This window comes from Dermacentor albipictus, chromosome 1 (genome assembly GCF_038994185.2).
Source record: "Dermacentor albipictus isolate Rhodes 1998 colony chromosome 1, USDA_Dalb.pri_finalv2, whole genome shotgun sequence".
Lineage (NCBI taxonomy): Eukaryota > Metazoa > Arthropoda > Arachnida > Ixodida > Ixodidae > Dermacentor > Dermacentor albipictus.
The window spans coordinates 347,962,649-347,987,405 of NC_091821.1; the positions used below are offsets into that span (position 1 = coordinate 347,962,649).

The 24,757-nt window shown below is 47.0% G+C and overlaps 1 protein-coding gene across 3 annotated transcripts in view; it reads right to left on the reverse strand.

The window, feature by feature from the left end:
- LOC135896232 (lachesin-like) overlaps positions 1-24,757 on the reverse strand; it is a 348,730-nt gene that overhangs the window by 289,512 nt on the left and 34,461 nt on the right. The window contains exon 1 of one of the 3 annotated variants that reach the window (XM_070531779.1): positions 2,125-3,502. The exons of the other annotated variants lie outside the window; for them this stretch is intronic. Within the exon in view, the coding sequence (XP_070387880.1) occupies positions 2,125-3,390 (1,266 nt within the window). The 5' untranslated portion in view covers positions 3,391-3,502. Of the gene's footprint in view, positions 1-2,124; positions 3,503-24,757 lie in introns of those variants that run through there. 3 annotated transcript variants of the gene reach the window in all.

Consider the following 24,757-nt stretch of genomic DNA (forward strand, 5'->3'; position numbering starts at 1 on the left):
TCCTCTATGTAATGTTGGAGGCGGGTTTCGATGACCCTCTCGTACAGCTTGCCGAGGCACGAAGTCAGCGAGATGGGACGCAGGGCGTCGATCGCGGGCTTCTTGCCGGGTTTGGGGATGGTCACGATTTCCGCGTGTTTCCACTCGTTTGGTACGTGGCCCTTGCTCCAGAGTTCCTCGTTTAGGTAATCGGTCAAGTCCTGGATGTGCATCGGGCTCAGGTTTCTAATCATGGCATTGGTGATTTTGTCAACTCCGGGAGCTGTGTTGCGCTGTGAGGCTCGTGCCGCGGCATACACCTCTTCCTCCGTGATGGGAGCGTCCAGTTCTCGTCTTGGTTCTCCTTCATATTTTAGGAGGCAGGGTTGTATGGGGTCGCTACCCAGGTATCTGGTTTTTAGGGTGTCAATCAAATCCTGGTCGTTTCCGGGGAACTTGTGAGCGATTTCTAGAAGCGTCCGACTAGTTGTCGATTTCGCCTTGTCGGGCTCGATCAGGCAGCGTAGGATGGCCCACGTCTGCGCCGTACTCAGGGTACCCTTGAGCGAGGTGCAAAACTGTACCCAATTTTGCTGCGTCAGCTCGTTTGCGTAATTTCTGGCTTCGTCTGTTATTTTCTCGATTCGAAGACGTAGCTTCCGGTTTAACCGCTGTCGCTTCCACCGTTTGAGGAGGCCCTCACGGGCTTCCCACAGGTGTAAGAGCCGGCGGTCGACTTCGGGCGTCTCGACCGTGCGCTGGATGGTTTTAGTGGTTTGGATGTGGGCGTCCCGGAGGTGCTGCATCCATTCCGCTATGTCTGTTATACCGTTTTCGGGCGGGGGGTACTGCCTGAATGCCTCCCAGTCCGTAAGCCTAATTTCGCCAATTGTTCTCTTGAGTTTCGGCGTGGATACCGAGATGCTGAGGATATAGTGATCGCTGCCCAATGTTTCGCCCAGGTGCGCCCATGAGTATTCCCTTACGTTTTTGACAAATGACAGGTCCGGAAACGTGTCTCGACTTACACTGTTGCCTACTCGGGTTGGTTGGAGGAGGTTGGTTATCAATTCAAGGCCCATTTGGTCAACCGCATCGAGGAACGACCTTCCCTTTTGCGTGTCTTGTTGGTAGCCCCAAGTCGTGTGTCTAGCGTTCATGTCTCCCACAACTACCAGCTGGTTGCAGCCAGCGGCTCTCACGCTGTCGTAAATGATGGTGCGGAAGTCGTCTTTCTGAGCCCTCGGCGGACTGTACAAATTCAGGATGAAAGTGCTACGTCTACCCCTCTTCTGCGGGAGGACTTCCACTAGCATGTGATTAATGTCATGATGTTGATAATGTTGTCCCACGGCCGTCACCGTTTTGTGCACTAAAACAGCGACTTTCGGTGATCCCGCGTGTTTAATTACGTAGTAACCCCGTAGCCTGATCGGCTGGTTCCCGACCTCCTGAAGGCAGATGACGTCGGGGGGGTATAGGTGATTTTGGATGAAGAGTTGGAGTGAACTTGCCTTCTTGTTGAAAGAGCGACAATTCCACTGCCAGATCTCGAGGTGTTCGGGCGCGCTGCGTGTGGTGTTAGCCATTGCTGACGTTCATGCCACCACCGTCGCAGTTGTCGGCGTCCCTGACGTCAGCCGTGTTATTTATGCGCCTGTACGCCTTGATGCGTGGGTTGCTGATCTCATCGTCGACCCGCTTGCGCGAGCCAAACTCAACCTTGCGTATTCTTCTTTCAAGGTCTTCATGGCTTAGTGTGTTCTCCTTGACTTTATTGTTTAATTCGCCCATCTGGTGAAGCATCTGTTGTATCGTAGCATAAATACCTTCGAGGGTGACTACACTTGACTGGACTGCCGCTGCCGAGGCCGCACCGGGGAGCGATGAGGGCGTGGTGGTTCTTGAGGGGGGAGGAATGGAGATGGCGGGCTCGTGGCCTATCGTTCCGCTTTGCGACCCTGCCTGTGTGTTGGTGCTGGTTTTGCTTAGCAACGCTTCTAAGCGTTGCATGCGTTGGTTTAGGTCGTTAACCTGAGCCTTGAGTTTTTTATTTTCTTCCCTGATGCGCGTACATTCTGGGGAGCATTTACTTTTTTCACCGGTATTTTGAGCGGAGGAGGTACTAGACTGATTCCAGCTCACCTTGTTGTTGTTGGCTTGGTTCTTCTGTTTAGACGTGGATGTCGAGGTAGAAGGCTGCCGCTGCCCTTGCTTCTCTCCTAGCTTTGGCCACTCCGAGCGGAATCGGGACCTGGACCTGGACTGGGACCGGGATCGGGACCGGGACCGGGACATTGACCTGGACTGGGCCCGGGACCTCGAGCGGCTCGCCGAGGATTCCGAGCTGGACCACCGTAGGCGGCTTCGCCTTGGCCTTCTTCCATCATTGTCGTCGTCTTCCTTCCTCCTTCCGGGTGGAGGATGCTTCTTGGTGGTAGTGCTCTTGTTTTTTAGCTTTTGCTTGCACTCGCGAGACCCCGTGGCGTGGGCTTCGCCGCAGACGGCGCACTTGAGCGAGCACTCGTGGCCGTCCGTCGGGTCGTGCGTCCCGCAAGCGAGACAGATTTTGATGTTCGGGGTAGGACAAACGTCTGATCGGTGTCCCATGCGCTGGCACACATAGCAGATTTGTTTTGTGGGCTTGTAGGTGTGGCACTCGGTCTCCCCTCCGTAGTAGTAAACGTATCGTGGAACTACGTGAGAGTTGAACGTGATCAAGGCTGTCTTGGTCTTTCCCAGCATGCGGGCCTGCACGATTTCCACGCCTTGGGTCCTAACCCTTAGGTGAGTCATAAGCTCCTCGGGCGGGGTATCCGGGTCGATTCCATGAATGACGCCCCGGGCCACTCCGTCCGGTGCCGCAACGTAAGAGTTGACTTCGTAAAGGTTGCCGCCCAGCACAATCCGCGTGATCTTGCGCGCAATATCCGCGACCTCCTGATCTGGGGTACTAACAATAATTATGTTGGAACCGGGTCTCAATCGCACGATGAAATGCGAATCGTCAACTTTCCCTCCGCAGGCGGCCGAGACGGCTTTTGATATTTGGTGGTTGCTGAAACTCTTCACCTGAAGGCCTTTCTTGGGTCGGATGATGATTTTGAAGTCGCTACGTGGCAGTGGGGGGAGTCGTCGCCTCTTCTTAAAAGAAGCCTTCTTTGATGCCCCAGCGCCTGCAGCTGCGTATGATGATGATGATAACGCGGTGGCAGAGGAGGGTGATAGCGGAGAGATCACCCTGCCTGCCACGCACACTTGCTCGCCTCTGGCGAGCTTCTTCTTCGTTCTTCGCTTGAGGTGTAATGACCAGTTGAAATAAGGACATTCCGATGGCGTCCCTTGCGAAAGGTCCTCTTCCATAGTGGCAGGGTCGTCGTGGCGATCTTCCAAAATGTCTTGGAAGTCCATGGCTGTAGTTTCTGGCGACGAAGGCCCGGCGGCAGCTTGAACAATAGCACCGGGGGCGGGTGGGGCTGTAGCAACAACTCCACCTCCACTCCCTCTGGTAGAAGTAGAAGTGGCCGGCCGGGATCCAGCAATGTGCGCCATAGTGAGTGCCGAGTAATCGTAGCAAGCGAGCGGCGGCAAAGGCGGCGGAGCGCCTCGCCTACCTCCGCGCTGCTACGTACGGCGGCGTCAGGCTTAACACGGCAGCGCCACCCCGGGGAACTTCAAAGTCCAAAAGCGCAAAATAATATGCACTCACGGTCTTCAAACTTCCCAAGGGGGTTCCGGATGACTTCACGAAGGTCGTCCGACAAAGAATTCGGTCCTCCGATGTGAATTTCTTAAGAGAATAATGAAAGTCGACAGAGCCCATGCGAAGCACGTCTACGCCGCTCGGCTCTCTTCGCAGCCTTTAGGTATACTGCAGGAGAGAACCAAAGTGACGTGTATACTACGCGTGGACAAAATAAGGCACAACAAACCACTGGAATTGCAAAGTAACCCGACTGAAAACTACACGTACCTATCGGAGCCAGTCAAAGGACAAACGCCTCGAGCTGTGCTCTATGTGGCATGTATATACTACATTCACTTGCCCACGCGGAAGGTTCGGCAACGGAAGAAAGGAAGGGACAACGGGGGGACGACGATGCTCGCGGGCGAAAATCGCTGCCACATTAAGTCTCAAAAGAAAACAGAGACACGCGAGGAAACGGTTCGGGCGCCGGGGCTAAAGCGGCGAGAAAGCGTAGCGTTGAAAAATCCCCTCGCTGATCCGCCAGCACACAGGAGGACGTCGAGCGATCCTGTCGCCGAAGAGCACCCTGCAGCGGCACCGCTCCCTGTCTCCGCGTGTCGCCGCGTGGAACGCGATGCGAGTTTCCACATACAGGCGAACGAGACGCGCCGCGAGGGGAGGCTTTCCCTGCAAGCGTGGGAATCGCCAGCCCTCGGGAGCGGAGCAGCGCTGCGCCCGGCGCTTTTGAGACGGCATCTGCGAGCGGCGCTTGTCGATCAGGCTGTGTACGGACGCCGCTCGTGTTTTGGGCCCGCCCTCCCGGTCCTGGCTTCGTGTGCAGAAGAAGCAAGACCAGGGAGGGCGGCTTCGGGCAGCTTTCGCCTTTTCCGAGAATTAATCACTCTCCGCGAAAGGACGCGAGCACTATGGCCGTTTTCCTTTCCCTCGCAAAGCTACCCGCCGCCTTGCTTTATTGCCTCGTTCTCTCCGTTCTCTCTCCCCGGCGGCCACTTCATAAGCTCGTCCCGGCCGTATGGTCCGCAGGTGATTTGCGATTGCGGGACGGGCTCGACTCGCACCGGGTTCCCGCTCGGCGCGTGCACACTCGGTGCGCACGCGTTGGCAGCAGAGATGGGCTCCTCGTTTCGTTCGACCTCGGTGTTCGCGCCCTGAGCTACTCATTTACTGTGTACCTTGAAGAGGAAAGAGGGGGTGGTGGGCCTTAGAAACTTGTTAAAGTTCGGGAAGGGTGATAGTTTTCTCTCATCCGCAGCGGCCATGCAAGCTGCGAGATACTTTGTACTGCATGCCTTCCGGGGAAGTTAGACACTGCGTTAACAAGGTCTACAACTGGCTCTTTCTTGGACTGGCGCTTGAAGCCTCGTGCCTTCGCGAAGTTTTTGCCTTTCTTCGCGTGGATAAATAGGACTAGCTCTTTAAACTTACAGTATCGGGATCTGCAGCGAAGTTCATACGCCGGGCGGTCTTCGATATCGGGTGACTGTAGGACGCGATACTAAGTGCCTCAAATTCCCTAAAAAAATTTTTAAAGATTATTGACTCAGGCGTATATCTGAATGTATGCGACAATGAATTAGCTCTGCGTGATCGTGTTACATTTGATAAACACTGCCTTTCATTTGCGTCACTGGCGTTACATTTGCATAAACGTTGTACTGCGATTGCGTCGTTTTGCACGCTTTGTGTCAATGCCATTATGGTTGCGTAACTTTCAAGTGAACATCAAAAACAGCTTCGCTCAACACCGATTCCCACCTATGAATGGGATACACCAAATTTGTCTAACAACTTTAAAACATATTGCGGTTACGACTGCCTTGTTCTTTCTTAACTTCTGCAACATCGCTTCTTTTTTTTGTTTTATTTTGTCTGCATCTTTGCCTGAAGTAAGTGAAAAGCTATATCGTATGTGCTCTTTCTCATCGGATGAGGGTGCCGCTGTAGAGAGATTGATTAGTGCAGCAGTCTATTGACAACAAAAATTCCAGATGAACTACAGAAGCAATGATGCCAAGTACTTATTAGACGATGATGACCAAGAAAATGAAATCTCGTCGCGAAGTTAAGAGTGAAAACATGGCAGCCGTAACCGCTAAATCTTCTTGTTAATGGGGCTCGACTGAATATGCTTGTCAATGTCGGTGTTCTGAGATGATAGCACAAGTTTTTATATATGTGTCAATTATCAGCCTCGATGCGTTATCATTCTACGTGCTTTTCCAGGGAAGCTCCTTTTTTCGCCATAATGGACAAAATTATATGCAAGACAATTACCTTCATAGAAAGCTTTTGTGTAGAGCCTGTTATTCTTTAGAGTCCTGTTGAGTGGAGATTCTTTGAACACTGAGAAACTCCAATTACTCTAGTTTAATGTACGGACTAACGGCACTAATTAAGGAAATATGGATAGGGCATATCACGTAATTGGCTTCTCTGCCAATTCCTCCGCGATACTAAGCTGGAATGTGAATGGTGTACCATGTGTGTTGGGAATAGCAGACCAACGTGCAATGGTACGTATTCTGTAGTGGACTAGTTAAAATCCATCCTATAGTCATTCGTTTCCCTTGCGCTGCCATGTACTCTTTTATTACCAGATGGCTTACCAGACGTATATTGTGACGGGCATCGGGACTACTTCGGTTTGTAAAGGAGACGGGCTTGGACAAGCGGCTGTGACAGTGATATCACGTACCGCGCATGAGTGACAGATTGTAACTAACGATGTGTGTGCCGTGTTATGTGCTCTCTATCTCTTCTCCCCATCTTTCATCCTCCCCATCCCGCTCCCATGTGTAGGGTAGCAAACCGGTTAAGCTAAACTGGTTAACCTTCCTGCCTTCTTTCTCTACTTTTTCCTTCCTTGCCTTCGTGACGGGCATCAGACTCTACTGCATTACGTAAGTATGGCGCTCGGGCGGAGCAACTGCCGTCATCTTTTGAAGGCTTTAGTTCACTTGCAGCAAGCAACACATCTGTGATTTTATGCCTTATTTGGAATTATCGAAAAAAAGATATGTCTGCTGCGGCTACGACCTTAGCCGCCAGTGTATAACACCTCTGCTGTAACATAATCTTGTCTCAAATGCCCGGCTCTTAATCAAAGGAGATGGCTTTAGCTAAAACGCTGTTCATAAGTCATAGGTAAGGCTGTTAATTATACCTCGTAAGTAAGGATGTACAAAAGAATAAGCATCGACGCGCTAAAAATAGCTGTTTTAAAGCCTACCACTGGTACCCAGTTAAGAGCGGGTTAAAGAATGCTGGCGAAATATAAACCAAGGAAGCAGTGCGGCCCAGAGGTATTGTGCTGAAGCGACACCAGTGCGAAAAAGCGACAATGACGGCGAAATGTGACGTCGAATCCGTTGGCACCGGTCTAGCAGTCGCCGCCACGTGCTTTCTACCAGTACTACCACGTGACAAAGTGACTTCTTTCAGTTTTTTCTTTTTTTTTTTTCTAGAGACAGAGAGATGCACAAGCTTTGATGCAATGTGTCAGAATCCCACAAGGCGTAACCGTCGAAGTGTGAAAGAGCAGCCTCCGTGTCAGAGGAATGTGATTTATTATTTGTGCCGTTTGTTTAGCTGAAAGTAATTCTATTGAATTTGGTTGCGAATTGCTAAATAGCTTAAATATTTCACGTTATCTATCGCCATTTTCCATTCATTTGTCAATTTACCATCGCAGAGAAGCCGTCGACATACATAGCGTACATTTCAACCCATAAATCATAACTCGTTTAAATCGAACGAGCAGAGCAGCTAGGTGCATAGCCAGCGAAACTGAATAAAATTGAAATAGAGCGTCAAGTCCCTCGAATGACGGCACACTTTGTCGGTTTGTTTTTTTTTAATTATGGGGTTTCACGTGCCAAAACCACGATCTGATTATGAGGCACACCGTAGAGGGGGACTCCGCAATAATTTCGACCAGTTGTGGCTCTTTAACTGCGCCTAAATCTAAGTACACGAGTGTTTTCGAATTTCGCCCCCATCAATGGGGGCGAAAACCTAAGCCGCTAATACTGGCTGCATTTCTCCACTATTTTTTCCTGGAGAGTGAAAAGCTAATTGTTGATGGTACTTTGGTAGCTTCCGGAACAGAATAGATAAAGCACTCGTGTCACATAAACCTGCCCCTCCCTCTTTTTTTTTTCTTACATTTTTCACCAATTTCTTGCTTTGTTATACAGAAAAAGTAAATAAATAAGTTAACGACGACTCATAGAATTGAGAGCGCAGCTTATGCACTGAAAGTTCTAACCTAAGAATTACCTAAAAGTTGGTTTTAAAAAAATCACACGGGTGTTGCGCGCTGTGAGAGACAGCTTAGGGACGAATGCAACAACTTGTAAATTTTCGACCCGGATCAACGAATTTAGGAGCAGTTAGCTAGGTACATTTCCCTGAAACGACTTTGAGTATAACGACAAACTGCTATTCTCCTCGTTCACATATTCACGTACGCTGCGAAGCAAGGTATACTGTACGTCTCACACTTGGCTTTTTTTTTTCTTTACCCCCGTGCACTCGCATAGATTTCTTTGCTATTGCATCTTCTCCACAACTGCTCCCGTCATCGCGTTCATCTGCCGCACCCTACGTCGTTCGTCAGTCAACCAGCGCCAGTAACAGCATAGCGTTGCGGGGCGAAGTCGCGTCCTAAATGGCCAGCGGCGGCGGCGGCCAGCGCGGCAGGCGTAAACCTGATCACACGCTGCTCTGGGCGCGCAGCCACCACCGGTGCTCGAAGCAGAGGCCGCTCATTCGGGCGCCGCGCGGACGAAAATTAACTCAGAAGGCGGCGGCATGTGGCAACGGCGGCACGTCGCCCGCCCCGGTGCCAAACTCGCTGCACAACTCGGCACCCAACACTTCCGCTGGGCGTTCGTTCCTGCAGCGACCTCGACCAACAGACCAAGTTGGCCTTCACTCCTGCCGTGTTTCAGCACAACCCCGTCTCTCTCCTACGGCAATCTTCAGCCCTCCGTTTTTTTTTCTCTCCCTGTATCTCTCTTCTTCCTTACTCCAACTTCCTCGTCTTTTTCTTCATCGACCACTTTCGTTTTTTTTTTTTCTCTCGCACGCCTTTGAGAGTTGGTCGTAATACTACCTACACTACTGTTCGCGCTAACCTTCTTTTCCCGTCGCGCCTCACGCGTATGGCCCTTTACTCGGTCCCACCCTTGTTTCTCGCACCTCTGACCGCTTCGCCTTTGCTCCACGGTCTCGCCATGCGCTTGTGTGCTTGTGTGTTTGTGGCCCAGCGCGGTGTTTCTGTTGCTGCTTATCTGTGCTCGTCGCACGCCTTGCTCCGTAGGCCAGAGCCGACCAACCACTGCGGCTGACTTTACCTACCCTACACACACACACGCGCGCCATGCGGGCCTCCTCAGAGTTCTTCTTCCTCTTCTACTCCTGCTCGTTCTTCTACCGAGCAACGCCGAGGAGCAGGGCTGGCGTCGCTCGTGGGACCAGTGAGCCAATAGAGGACAGAGGTTGGAGCGCGACGCCGCCGGAATACAAAACAATCGCGTCGATGAACCACTGCCAACACTCCTACGCACTGGCAGTCATTCTTCTGTTCTTGTTTCGCCTCTGTCTTCTCGGTCGTGCCGCTCGGATAAACCTAAGGCGCGAAGCAAACGCGAAAAAAAAAAAAGGCAAGACTGGATGCCTCGACGCCTTATAGAGCTGCCTTTGTTACGTTGTCCTGCGCTATTATTTTGCTTGCTTTTTCCTGTTTTTTCTCGTTTTTCCCCTTTGTGCGGTGGAGACAAACCTGGCACGTACCGCTGTGGAGAACAAAACAAGAAAAATTAGGCTCGTGCCGTTTCCCACACCGAAGTATACGTGGGATGGATGACGAAATGACTGAATGCAGCGACAGCGACGTAATCCCGCGCACAGTAATTCTGTTCAAGCCACTTCTCCAATACAAATCCGCTTCCAGTCTGGTGCAGATGGTACACAAATAATGGGTATATTTTGACAGAGACGAAGCTTCTGAAAGCTGCACATTTGCTATCAAACCGCTAAACTGTGTGTCGCGATTGCAAGCAAAATTGTTCATGGACAGCTCGCACAGGCGTCCCTCAATGTTGTCGTTTTTGTCACCCTGACGACCATCAGTAGTATCCGTCATCACGCCTAGCGAATGCATAACACGGGTTCTTGGAGGGTGGAAGGCCTTCCTAATGATTACCAGAAGATATGTTGAGAGTTAGTAGGATATTGAGCTTTTCGACTAGAGACGAACTACACGTAAATTGGAGACGGGACAAACGCCGGGCCGTAGTCTAACGGTTTTACGCCTTAGTTAACGCGGTTGTACTGGTGCGAAAGACTAAAGAAATCGCTTTGGGGCAATATCACGAATCAGTTCCTCCGGTAGCGACGGAGAAAGAAGCTCGTCGGTATCCAATAACGGGGATAAAGTATCACTAAAGTACGAAGGGCTAGTTTGGCTGTGGCCTCCGTGGTCGCCCGGCACAGTAATTATCACGGTTTCATTGTGTTCTTCTATATAGCCTTCATTACTTCACTATACCAGCAAAAAAGAACTATTTTAATCGAAACGGCATTCAATATCTGCCTTGCAAACGCGCCTTCATTTCTCTACACATAGGCGCGCGCGCACACACACACGCACACTCACCCACAGACACGCACCCACAGACACGCACCCACAGACACGCACGCACGCAGATTAAGAAAAAGTATTTGTTTAATTTGGCTCCACGACAACGCAAAACTGTGCGGACAAGCCACTTCTCCTCTTCTTTTGGTTTTACGGTCGAGAGCGGGCATATTCGATGGATTTATTTTGGTATGTTTTCGTTTAATAATCACCGTCACTGGGACCATTTCTACTTCACTGGCTGTGGACTCAATATATGTCCTTGCGGACGCGTGCGCAGCCCTTCAAAAACCTTTTGTCATATCTGGTTTCATCAAAGCAAGAGAGAACGTGCCGAGAATCCACTTTACTCATTGCCTTTGTTTTCAAGGTGACTGCCCATATCGTGGGTGCATTTCATTCTGTGCTTTCTGGTGCAACCAAAAACTTCACCATGACCTTGTAGTGCTTGCGCTGGGCTTGAATATATGTTCCTGCGGACACGAATGCAGGTCTTTGAAAAGCTTTGATCAAATCTGGCTCCACCACAACAACAAACATTATGAGGAGAAGCCACTTCACTCATTGCCTTTGTTTTATTGCGACTAATTCGATTATTTGTAAGTTCCCATATAGTGGGTGCATTTAATTCTGCACACTTGAATGTAACCAGACTTCATCATGACTTTCTGTAGTGTTTGCGGTAGGATTTAATGTATGTACTATAAACACTCGTTTAGTGTGTTAAAAAAAAGAAGAAAACATTTTTGTGACTGTGGCTTCACCACTACAACGGATACTGCGTGGAGAACCCGCTTTACTCACTGTCTTTATATTATTTCTCCAGTGATAGTCTCTATGCTAAATATATTTATTTATGTGTTCTTTTGTGCGACAGTAAGTGTCTGATGGCGACCAAGGCAAATCACGTAAATAAATAATTAACATGAATGCGCGTCAGAGTCGAACTAGAGAGCCTCTACCACTGCCCGCTATATTAAGGCACGTTGGTCTTGGTTAAACCAGTTGCACAACTAAGACATTTCTTATTTAATACGCACTAAGAGAGATGGTGCCAAAATACAAGGCTATCGGTGTATTCGTCATATATTGAATATATTGAACGCCAAAAAGAACGGAGTTGTCACGAGGATACGTGTAAACAGCATGAAAGCCTGCATACGCGAAAGCACACATAGCACACCTCGTTGCACACTTCGTAGCACACCTCATTGTACGTACCGTAGGAAGAAGGTAAATGTACCTGTACTAATACCTTATTTTTACAGGCGATCTCTGGCGAGTGATGATTTACTGTGAAACAAAGATGTTAACTATTTCATTTTCGTGCCTTGCTGGCTGAGATGCAGAAGAATAGTGCGATATGAAAGAAACATTGTTAAAAAATAGATTCATATGAACTTTCAAAACAACATTACTTCTTTTGCCCGTCATTAAATAAATTAAGAATAAAAGTCCAAGTACTGCTTCGGCGCTTGTTATACGAGTATGCGGATATAAGACACTGACTTAATCCGAGAACTCACCCATTTTTCGACGAACGAGCCGTCGTAGTTTCCTAACAACCTGCATCATAGCGTTTTTCTCACTTCACCTTCAGTACGCAGTTTTACTCGCTTTCTTCTCGCTCTCTTTCCATCTTTCTCTCTTTCTCTGCGTAGATATCTTTCAATCGCTGTATGTCCAAACACGCAAAAGAATTATAACTGCAGGCCACTTAATGAAACGTTCTTGACATTACGCGGTAACCACTGGTATAAGTGAATGGGCGTAGGAAAACACTGACATACAAAGCTAACTGCAGGCATTACTCAGTAAACAGAACCACAACCGAGTTATGCATCGAAGCTGCCGTTCTGCGGCGCGCGCTTAGTGTTATTGAACGGCTCTTTAGCCACGCAGCTGCATTACGCAGCACACACGGTTGCCCGCATATAGGTGACGCTTTGTGGAGTAAAGATTAGCTCGTCGGCAATGTTTTCCCCTTCTCTTTTCCTTAGTTTCGAGCGTGGTCTTTCCTGTTACAGCAGCATCACTTACGTAATACAAAGTCCACAGAACGACAGGGGTGGCAAATATTCAACTTACACATTTCGTTTCAATAATGGACTGAAAATAACGCTGAGTCATCACGTTGCTCTGATTTTTTTCTTTTCATTATGCGCAGTTTTGCTTTACATTTTTTAGAGTTGGCAAAGCAATCTGCACATTATAAGGTTCACGATTTTTGCAGATCGCACGTGGCTTAGTCTACTTCTACTTGAGCCTCGGGATAAAATCTCCTCAGTAAACATCTTAATTCCCTCTTTGTCAGGCAAACCTGTTGACAATACTGCTTACACATTGGATTAGTACGCCGGGATTACTCTTGCTCGACGAAGTGAACCTCAGTACTTACCCAAGCTTGCTGACAAAAGGGAGTAAGAGTAATACTGTGATACGTGCTATGATGAAAATTAACATTTACTTAAGCACTTTCCCCTCATTATGGTACCCGTTTGCTTGCGCTGTACTCCGCTGAATCGTTGTGATAGCGCAATCTTGACATGGCGCCTAATTTAACGTGCTCATTGCCACGTCGCTTTATAGCATACACTGTATGGTGGACCCGAAGAGCGTTTAACGTGGTTTGTTTTCATGGTACTCGTACGGCAAGGAAAGTGAAGATATTATTTGAAAACATGAGAAATAACAGGTCAAGAAGAAAGTTTCAAATTTCAAGGGAAAAAAATTAAGAACTTATAGCAATCCCCTAGCGTCTATACTACCTGTTTTGGCGAAAGTACTTAACCAAGTTCGTACATAATGGACGGCACAAACATTGATGATTTGCCAACACCAGAAACCAAATCAACACTGCCAATGAACGCATAACTGGCGACAAAGAGATCAGGAAAGTCGTCTCGGCGTACGCTGTGCTCTTTTGATATGTCACGCCACCTGAGTCGTCCTAAGTTTCAGCTCTGCATGTCATCACAGCTGACGGCGCTATCGGAATCGATAGCTTTGGCTTCATGCACAATCACCCAATGCCTCGAGTTTCTGGATTTGCCGCAGAATACCCTCTTTGTGTTTGGGCATGAAGGAAAGAAACAAAATAAGAAAGGCACTGAAGTCACGTTTCTGAAGCCAGAAGTGCAGCCAGGTTGGTGTGCCATCTCCATTCGAGCCATCCAATGAGCTCGCCGGAGTAGACAGGCACGAACTTTGAATTTGCATTGCGACGAGCCGCCAGAAGTGTGTGCTGCCGACACGCGTCACAACAAAGTCTACCAAACTTCTGTAACAGGTTTGGTGAAGCAGACGCGCTCCTGTGCTTTTCCGTGGCACATTGAAGAAGACAACGAAGACCCACGCGGTGATTACTTGAGTGTCTCTGTTGCTGGTTGACACACTCATAGATCCTAAACCCGACTTTCAAGCCTACACACCACATTCCAAAGTCAGCTTGCCTCGCGAACAGAATTTGCTGGAAAAAAACACGGGCCGGAAAAGCTTATCGCACTTTTCAAAAACCTAGAACAGCAACGAGAGCGTTGAGAGCACGGTTGCTATGGCAACGTTGATGTGTGGCACACCAGTCCTAGTGCTCCTCTGCAAAAAACACCCCGTGACTCTTCACACACACTCTTCAACTGATACGGCCTAGCCGAGGCCTCCCTTCGCTTTCATTCCTCCATGTTTTCGAGTGTTTCAAGAGAGAAAGAGGCGAAAGTAAATCTGTGTATGTCATGTCATTTCTCGATCTGCCATGTACAAGTGAAACGCGTACAGGGCAATTCAGCCATTCATTTTTTCCTGCGATTATTTGAAAGCGTAGATCTGCCAAATGAAATCAGCTTTGTGCAAGAATTTACTGCTGATTATTAGAATATCATATCCGTTCTCTGACTGAGATTGTCAAATGACGAATACTCGTAGAACGTGATCAGGCATGCCGATTCACTAGCTAAATTACATGGTGTCGTTGCTGGTTGATAAGCAGCAGGTAAATGCGGCGTAGGTGCAAAAATGAAGCGTAAAGTGTTTCAGTGTAACTTCTGCAAATGTTTTGCTTTACTCCGTTTTGATTTTGTTTTGTGTAATACTCTCCCCCCCCCCCCGATCCTGCCCCGCCCCCGACCTACAGTAGAACCACCTCAGGTCACTGGTTCCTGAGTTTTAATGTTGAAAATATTTGGGAAGCTAAGCCCCTACCGATGACTCGAAGTCGGAAGAGGTACTGCGCTTATTAGAATCGAGGCATCCCTTTTATTGTGCCCACGATGAACAAAGTACTTAGGTTTGATGAAACTCTAAAAATGTCGTTCATATAGGGTTTTTTTTTTCTTTTTTTTTAGAACTCTAATGCAGAGTATGGGAGACTGGGAAGTAGAGACGAGGCCTGATATTAAAGAAGTGATTAAATTGGAGAAAACACGGGATGCAGGTAAGCGCCCTTTCGGCGACTCACCCACCTGAAGAGGAGGCTTTCGGCAACGCAGACGGCAGCTGTCAAAAAAATTGAATGGACCTTTAAATACGAACGCAACTCCGATTTATTGGATGGGTGAGCTTGTATGGCCAGGTAACACGCATTTGGGCTTTATCTCTATAAGTGAGTAAAGCACGAAAGCAGATAGGCAACACCACATTTCCTATCTTTCGGAATTGCCGCGACAAGCTCTTGAACTCGGATCACACAGAGAGCCACGTATTGTAGCGTCCTCTGGTGGTACTAGTTTAAACGACATCGACTACAGTGCGGTCGATCGACACGTAGCGGTGCCACGGTGGGCTGGCCTCGCTCCTGGGCGCGCTTCTGAAAGCGAGTACAGCGGACGGCTTGTGAAGGCCGTCTCGGGCATCTATGTGACGGACGTAGGATGCAGGCTGAGAGGACAGGAAGCAACAATTTGTCCCCTCAGTTAACTTCCTGGCCGGAGTTGCCCTAAGAGCAGTCACGACCACCGACGAGCAGCCGCCGCGACGCCCTCCCCTATCCTCAAGCAGAAAGCCCTTTCTGGAGAAGAATTTGTCACTGTTACGATAACATTGCGCTGTCATACACCACACTACGCGTTCTTGTGATTCAAAGCGAGAAAACTTGAAAGGCTTCCGTAAATCTCCGCACGGTAGACGGATCAAAATCAGAACACACACACGTTTCAATTTTCAAAGTTTTCGAAAGTCAAGCTACGCAATTTGCTTCTCTCCCTCCTCCTACTCCCTCTCTCTCCCTCTTTTTTTTTTTTTTTACACATCTTAAGCGTTTCACAAGTCTTGAGTCAGCGCCTTGTTGTAGGGCATAAGTCATCAATACATTAAGCCGATTGAACCAATTTGCATGTGTAAGTGCGTATGCGTGCAATGTATTTTCTTCCAGGTTATTTGCTTGCCAATTATACCGAAATAAAAACCTTTGAGACTTTTCATTCCAACTAAACGCATTGTATTTATGTACGTTTAAGATAACTATACTGAGCGCGAGTCAAGAAGTCAAGTTTAAAACATGTACAAATTACAGTGTTGAAGGCCACCCTGGCAAGAAGGCTATAAGAGTACAGCTTGACGAGTACAGCTGTTGTTGCCTGAGCCACCACCAGGCAACAGCAGCAGTAAGGGTAACGCAGAATAATAAGTGCAGGTAAATGCTAACTTGGTTTAGTACAAATAAGCAGATCAGATATTCCTGGTATATATGCACTTCCCTTCACATGAATACACCTGCATGCGAGTAGATATTAAGCGCACACTGAAAGACGTAAGCAGGCACAACGGTTTTCTGTAATTGACCAGATCGCCACTAAAACAAATACTGACACGTCGATGAAATGTTACAAATAAAAATACAGCGTGTACATGACCAGTCGAAAGTGCCCAAACAGCTGAGCGCTTGAAGCCTTTGAATACTTCAAAACATTTGAGACAACTGAGCCTTCGAATACTTTTAAAGTACTTTTATGCGAGGCATAACTTTTCTTGATATCACTGTTTGTCTGGCTTCACCAAAACTTTAACAAAGGGTTGGTAGACGATGAACCAATAATTTTTTTTTATGAAGGAAGGGGGGAAGCAAAAGGGGCGGGGGGAACAAAACATTTTCTCTTACCAAAATACTAGCTTATAATGTCTGTGTAGGGCATTCTTTTCCTAACAACAGTGGGCTTAACCAAGAAGTTAGAGCGGTTTGAAAGAGTAACTTATCCGATGCATCTATAAATGCGTATATTTCAATAAACATAGTCATCAGGGCCGATATCAACAATTTTGCGGTAACGCACTACGGTACAATCGTAAGCTGCCTTGCATTTTTGGTCATCTTCTTTCCCCCGTTGTATCTTGATATATTGTTTTAAATCCGATGAGGGTAGGTACATGGGCTTGTTGGTTTGGCATCGTCTACTTCATTGTAGCGCAAGATGAACGATAGGGGCAAACTGATCTCATCGCACGTGTGGAAAGCCCTACATTGGTCAAACTCGTAGATGTATAAATGACAGGCTACGAGAACACAATGACAAAGTAAAGAACGTGGCTGCTGACGATTTTCTTGGCCTCCATTGCCAAAAATGCAACTGCGAACCCAGATTTATAGAAACTGTTATCATGAATAGAATCAGTTGCGAGATTGCGCGCTTGGTAATGGAAGCCAGAAACATGTCAATATTTGGTGACGCATGCGTTAATAAGCCATCAATCTTTTAATCTACAAAAGGGTTCGATTATCTTTGTTCGCATTGAATGTATACATGTCTAACAATCAGCTTGGCTAAAGAATACCTTCGTGTGGTTTCCCATTTCCTTGCTCATGTTTGCACGCGTCGTATGACATTTTGAGGGCATAAGTAGTAACGAGAACTGGAAATAAATATGTTGTTGAAAGTTAGCGTTATGTGGTTGCTAACTGTGCCTTTCCGTAGCCCCTCTATATCACCTTAAACTAGAACAAAGTAGAAGATCACTTCAAAATTCCGTTCTTGTAGCGCCTTTCAGCATCCTCATGGTATGCAAGTACCGAATGAATCAGCTAAAATGTAAAAAGGACTCTTTCCTAGCTTTAATCTATCGCCCTCTGTGACTTAACAACGAACGTTCTAAAATAAAAAAAGACATGGCAAATATTTGCCAGCAGAGCGAAGCAAAGCCTGTGTCTCTGGCGCTTCCTTTTATTTCTTTATTAGTATGAAAGTGAAAGGCAGCGGAGAGAAGGATAAATTTTGATATACCGTTCTTGTGCGTCGTTACAAGCGTAAATCCAGATGGCCTCAAGAGACGCTCAAGTGAAGCGAATGCACAGCGGCAATTGAAAATGGTAATGCGATGCTCTCCTTACCTGAACCATCAATTTCGCGAAATATAGGTATTCCATTTTGCAATGCGTTCAGGATCAGCAATTTTGTAAGGCAACAGTTTGTAACGTTGGAGCGTCATAAATCAAATGAGTGCATCAAGTACAATGTTGCAATGTTCATTCAGAATATTGTGGGAAAACACTTTTGGAAGGTATGCGAGATATAACAGTCAGTGCCTGCAGCACAGCTGGCACAGAGCCGCGCAGCGGCATGCGCAGTTCCTAAACTCACCAGTGGCATGATGTCATTTTTTCTCACTTTTCTACGGATGCCTAAATGACTCTGGATGACTATGGATGACTCTGTCAGCGTTAACAGCTGCGGGGGCCGGAGTTGTGTAACAGCTATACATTATTTATGACTCCTTAGGCACTAACAGCTACACAAACATGTTTATCTCTGATCTTGATGAAGCTTTCGCGCAGTTCATATTGGGTAATACCTGAATTCCAACGCGAATGTGCCTGCTTCAGCTAACTTGAAGTTCCTCCCTATACTGTTCCACCTACGCAAGAGAGTTGTTCATTCATAATGGTAATAGCGGGAACAAAACAGAGACGGAGCGAAAGGACACAGGACGAGCGCTCGTGCTGTGTCCTTTCACTTCGTCTCCGTTTCGTTCCCGCTGTTACCATTATTAATGTATACCAACTCGCCCAAAACTCCACTTTAATACAGAGTTGTTCAGATGGCACGCCGCAATGGCGGCCGCATGCCTTCACGCGACAAGCATATACTGCTTTCAGCGCACCCCTATAGGTCCGCAGCGCGTGACATTTACTTTTCCTTTTGCGAATGGCAAAGAAAACAGAGGTGCATTGTCTTGTGTCCTTGTTGCCCGAAGTGGGTCGAGAGGGGCCTGCCCTGCCCGCGTTATCAATGTGGCGTAGATAGTGAGTTGTTCGCGTCGGCTCGAGGTTGATCATCTTGTAGTCGCCAACAGCACGTGCCGACGTTACATGCCGAGAGTGTCGCACCAAGGTAAAGAGTGAAACATTGAGAAGCTGAGAAACAGTTTGGGACGTAAAGGGGAACGAGGCCCACCAAGAGATCTTAACGATGGCCAGCTAGTCCACGCTATGCTAACGTCTAAAAGGGAGATAAAAAGGAAATCTAGCTGAAGACGCAATGTAATGATGAAGTAATATTATAGCCAGACGTAAAATTATTACTATGTCAGACGTAAAAAAAATGAAGAAAAGAAAAAGAATTGAACACCACCTAACGCGCTGTCTGCATGTTCGGATGAACAGTTGACGCACAGTTCTTGTTTCCGCAGGCATAAAGCGGGCAAGTCATTAATAGAACATGCGACATATCCTTAAATGATTCATCACATAGGCATGAAAAGGATTCAGTCTAGTTGGTCCACCAAGTAGTTGGTGAAGACGATACCTGGCCTGAGCCATTGACACAGTGTTTCTTTGTCTGTAGTGAAGGTAATAGTAGGTTTGAATTTTAAGTCATTGTCCACTACATAGCGAATTTCTGGTTTCGCTGCATCCTCGAAACACGTCTTTGACAACGTTTTAGTGGAAATTTTTACTCGACATATCACTTAGCTATGAAATAGTAAATTTGAGCACTTAAGTCTAATCTAAAATGGCGGAATACAGTTTCTAAGGTTCTTTTTTGGAAGTTAGTATATATTTGACAATCAATGAGAAAATGATCTATTGTTTCATGTTTCTCACAAAAGGAACAGTTTGGTGAGGTGAGCTCTGTGTGGGTAAAAATTTAGAAATGGAATTCGACAGCATGGCCTAGTATCTGCGACGTTAAAGTGTTCGTGTTCAACAGGCTTTACTGTGTTAATAATGGGACACACGGAGAACCTTTAGATTTCGTTTTTATGACCACATGTGTCTCACCAACTTGTGAGGGCGACTAATGCTGATAAAATTATTGTATGCAGTTTTTATGCCTGCTTAAACTATATTTCACACTTTATTTAAAAACAGGAAAATGGTTTGACGATTGTGTTTTTCTATTGCGTGTTGTGTTTCAGAATATTTGCATCAGCAAAGCAGAATATTCGAGCAGATATAGTGTCCTTTTTATTCGGCAGCTTACTTACAGAGCAAGAAAGGTACAATAAATATATCTTCAAATTTTTTTATCTCGTTGAATATGGCACTCGAAGCTAAGAGAGCTAAGAGAGATCATGTTGAAGCTAAGAGACCTAAGAGAGAACATAAGAGAGCTTAAATGTCAAGTGGGTCAATTATCTCAACGGCCATGCTCCATACTGGTCACAGCAACCAACTACACTTTACTTTCGATAGGCTTGTTTTATCAGAAATACTCAAAGGGAGGTGTCCAAGCGAGCCTTCCTCCAGCGCAAGACGGCAGCGTAAAAAACAACCGCACGTGCAACAACCTCCTTCTCGTCGAGATTAGGAAATAGCACTGCACTGATAACCACAGAATGCTGCTGACTGCTGACGTTTTGAGAGAAAGACGCCTCTCTTCCTCGTAACGAAGGCGCTAGCCATACATTATTCAGTAAACAGTCGCCCCTGGCTGTCACAGATACTGGAGAGCAGCTCCGATAGTCTTTCTTTCTTTCTTTTTGAAAAGCACAGTTGTTGATGTCGTCGTCGTCGTCATCATCGTCGTCGTCGTCGTTGCTGTTGTTTTCTACCGCTGTGTTCAGATTTCTTTGACAGACAATTATTTAGTTATTTGGTCAGACTATTTCGTTACAGTTTGTTGTTGGGCTAACTGGTTGTCTTCATAATGGAGCATGCTAGCGTGGACGAAACACCACGAAGATGGACATCAACAACACAAGCATGAAAAGGTTATCAGTACTTATGCCTCTCCGTACGAGATTCGAGGACTTACCTTGTTAGCGGCGAATTATTTTTTCACCATTTTGCAGCATTATAGATTGGCTCGTAGACTGGTATCCCCGCCAGACCCAAAATTAAACAACAGACAAGCAGTCGCGTGGAGACGACTACAAACTTATACATATCCGCACCCGGTTATGGCGAACCACATGTTCCCCGAGGCCAGGAGCGATAAATGTAATCTTTGTGGGGCGAGAGGGACCCTCGACCACATAATATGGGAATGTCCGTACTCTCCCGGGGGAACGCACAAAATAGATAGTAGAGACACCTGGGAGACCCTGCTGCGCAGCTCGGACCCTGAGCTCCAGCTCCGGCTCGTCCAACTGGCCGAAGAGGCTGCTGGGACCCAAGACCTCCCAGCCTGCATCTGAGGCGGCGGCACTCGCCCCCTGACCTGTGCGTCGGGGGGTGGATAGATCACCTTTTTCCGTTGGATAATAAAGTTTATTCTATCTATCTCACCATTTTATGCTTTTGATGCGTATCGGTGCCAGGCAGGCCTTGCGTAAATATTTGATCACGTGACAATATATGCAACAATCTTCATTGACGGACGTACTGGAAGATTTCCACAACATCGAAGTGGGCCCATGCCATTAGCAGTTCTGCGAGATAAGTATCTGGCGTCTCAACTAACCGGTCATCATCATCATTCATCCCATATTTCTTTCCCCTTCTTCTCTTCCCCCTGTGCAGAGTAGTACCCACTAGTTTAGGCAGCCCCTCTGCCTTTCGTTCAATAATCTCTCTCTCTCCCTCTCTCTCTATATTTCTCTCTCTCTCTCTCTCTCGTTATTTGGTTATAGACTTGTGGCATTTATCATTTCAATATTTTTTTCTATTGTTTTCCTTAGCCAAGATTTCGGGACAGACGGCTCTTTCCATTGCCAAACTTCAGAGCCAATAAAGAAGAAGACAAAGAAAACGGAGCGATAAGTTGCTTCTTACCTTCTTCGTAGTGTTTTCCCTTCGCTGAGAATGTTTTATTATGTATTGTTACCATTTAATCAGGCTAGTGGCACAAAGAGGTACGACATGGTATCCTCAAACTGAGCTCCATTTTCATAGGAAAATAGCATCAAAAAGATCCGTAATCATAGGCAATGCACCCGCACACGCTCGGTAGGTCGTCACCAAGTCACAGGGGGTGATATACGCTGCTAAACTGGCTAGACTTCAAAAGACCCGGTAAGGTTCTTGTCGCTTTCTGAGCAGTCGTTCGTCCCATTCTTAGTACCGTTATCTCAATACAGAACGAAAGGATAATCAAAACAGAATAAGCAAAACGCACCTTTATTGATTTCACCATCTCTTATCATCCACGTACGTCATGCTCACTTATCGTTCTTCTATAATGGAACGCAGAGAGTCCATAACAGAAGCATCCACTAATGGGGGTGCATTCTCCCTGTATAAGAAGAATGTTGTCAAGTATATGAAGAATGTTATCACGTGTTGTCAAAGAAACGTGCGTATACCTAAAAGTCAGGAAAAAATAACACGACCGAGAATAAATGCGTATGTGCATTGCTCTGAATACAGATATTCATGTGCCTGCAACTTTTTCATTGCTTCGGGCGCTTTTTTCCCAATGATGTCTTTTGTGAAAGCTTGCTCTTCCAAGTTTGCACTTATCTTTTAATGAGTAAGACACAGTGCTACGTAGCGCTCAAGACGACGAAAGAAGCCAAGATGGAAGCAGTGAGTTCTTATTTCGCCGTGTTTGTCGAAAATATGTAGCTGTTAAGGGGTACAGGCGACGTTACTTCTTTTGTTTCACTTCAGGTATAAAGATGCTTCAGCGTTCTTGCTTCTTAAAAATCAAAGTTTCCTGGCGATGTATGGAGCCGCATTCTCGATTGACCAGTTTTTAACTTGTGCGCGACGTAATGTCCAGCACCATGTATCACGGGAATGACGGACATCCCGACAAAACGCTCCCTCTGGCTTAGCCAGATAACGCTCTCTGAAAGTTGCTTATCGGAAAGTTGTGGGTCGGGACTACGCCTCCTATAGCTGATCCCACGTGTTCGAAGCGGAATGCACTCAAGCGTCATAATTGCATACACTGTTGGCGAAGTATGCGAGGTGGGCTAGTGGGGATGAGGGGGGGGGGGGTGGAATGCGAGGTGGGATAGGTGGGATAGCAAGGGGGGGGGGGGGAATAGATGCATAGGTGGATAGATGGATAGGTGTTGGTGGTCTTGTGGGCCGATGCGTAAACAGGTTAAGTGTTGCGCTGGTACTACGCGTTAAAGTTGTCAAACGAAAGGCTGGTTTTGGCCACTTATCACAGACGCAGCCAGTTTAGGCTCGAGGAACTAGTGCAGCACAGCATTCACACGGAAACGCGTAGTTCATTTCCTAATGGTGCACTCTTCAGCAAATGTCGTCACGCTACATACAGTCATCGCGGTGTCTTTTACAAAGGTCCGCATTTTCAACTTTACTGGCGGCAACACTGCATTATTTTAGCTAATAACAGTAGTCCTGGTATTGAACATTTTGTTATTTTTTTCTCAGTTGGACGGGTGTAACGCCAATCGCAGAATCGATTCAGACTGCATCACCGCATTGTGATGCAGTGGATGTACGACCATTGTGCCATACAATGCAATTTTCCCGCAGACCCTTTGCCGGAGCTGCACATGGCAATTCGACTCAAGAATGGATGCTGCGCGGCCACTTCAATCACTTACTCGCCACATCACACAATTGAATTCGCCGGGTTTCACGAACTCACGCTTGCACTCTCTTGTCCCTAACTTGCGACTTCGCCTGCTACCTGGACTCTCCCGTCACGAAACAACTTTACTGATGTCGCGTGTGGTTGGGCGTCGCATTTACGAATGCGGATTCACTCCTAATAGGGATGACCAACAGTGCGGCGGGCAATTTATACGGGTGCGATGATACTCTAGAGCAGCTTCCATGTCACCGCCCTTTCTTTGACACTGAACGACGCGCTTTAGAAGCTAAACTCAACCTATTAGATTATAAAGCTTTCTCGGAAGAAAAGATCCTCGGATCATGGCTTGTGCATTCTTGCATTCAAAAGGCCACAAAAGCTCTTTTGCGTTTTGTGAAGGATACTGGATTGCACGAACGCTTGTGACAGCGGAGATTCACCTGCGACTAACTCTGTAAATGACTGACTCTATTATTTCTCTTTACTCTCCTTATCTGTTCTTCCCCTTTCCCCCTCCTCAAGTGCAGGGTAGCCAACAGGCACGTCATTGGTTAATCTCCCCTTCCTCTCTTCGTTTCTCTCTCTCTCTCTCGACGCAGACAATTGAAATACCATTTTGGAAGAAAGACGCGGAGACTCTGGTGTCTACTACCGCGTGGCGTTCACAGCATTCCGTGTGATGAGGCGAAACTTCCGAATGGACAACTTCAAAATATGTATCCCTCTTGAGATTTTAACATGCCGCCAGGTCTCACTATTGCATACTACACACTGCACCAAGCACGCCTCCCCCGCACCAGCGGCAACGTGGGTTACACGAACTACATTAAACTGCAACTTCTGCTATTGGACTCGCGAATGTATTCGTTGTTCAATGTTCCCAACGAGAGTACAGTAGGTTCTATTTAACTTCAGTCGTTCGTTATCAAACAGACGATCTGTGAACGCTGCGATGCACTTGTACCACAACCGAGTCAAACTTGAAAGTGCTAGGCATTCTCGGCCCATGGAGAAGCATAGCTTACGCACTGCGTGCAGCGAAAGCACTTCTGATATTTTTCATAACTACTTGCTTTAATGAGACTTTGTGAACAGTTCCCAGTATGTGTGCGCAGCTGCGGATCTATGTGCCGATTGTGCGTTTCTGCGATTACTCTATATGTTGACACTCGTAGAACATTAACTTTTTCCGATGACCGTCTTTCGCTGTCTATAGCCAAGTTATCGCTCCGCGCAAGACGCGCCTGCATGTAACCAAAATTTCCACAACGCAGTAAAAGAGTTGGATTCGTGACTCACAGTTTTGGCACTGCCTTCTTCGCCGTCACCCCAGTGTGACAATATCACATTTTTCACCTAACACAGGAAGTTTCACGCCAGGAAGTCATTCACGTAAACATCTCTAGCATTTCATTAACAGAACTCAAGAAAGAAAGGTTATTTGAGGTGTATTAACAAATGAAATCCTTCTACAATGCTAAACAAAGCCCCTCTTACTTTAAAGAGAGGCTTGGTAAGTCATAAAAGAGGGAGAGAGTGATTAGA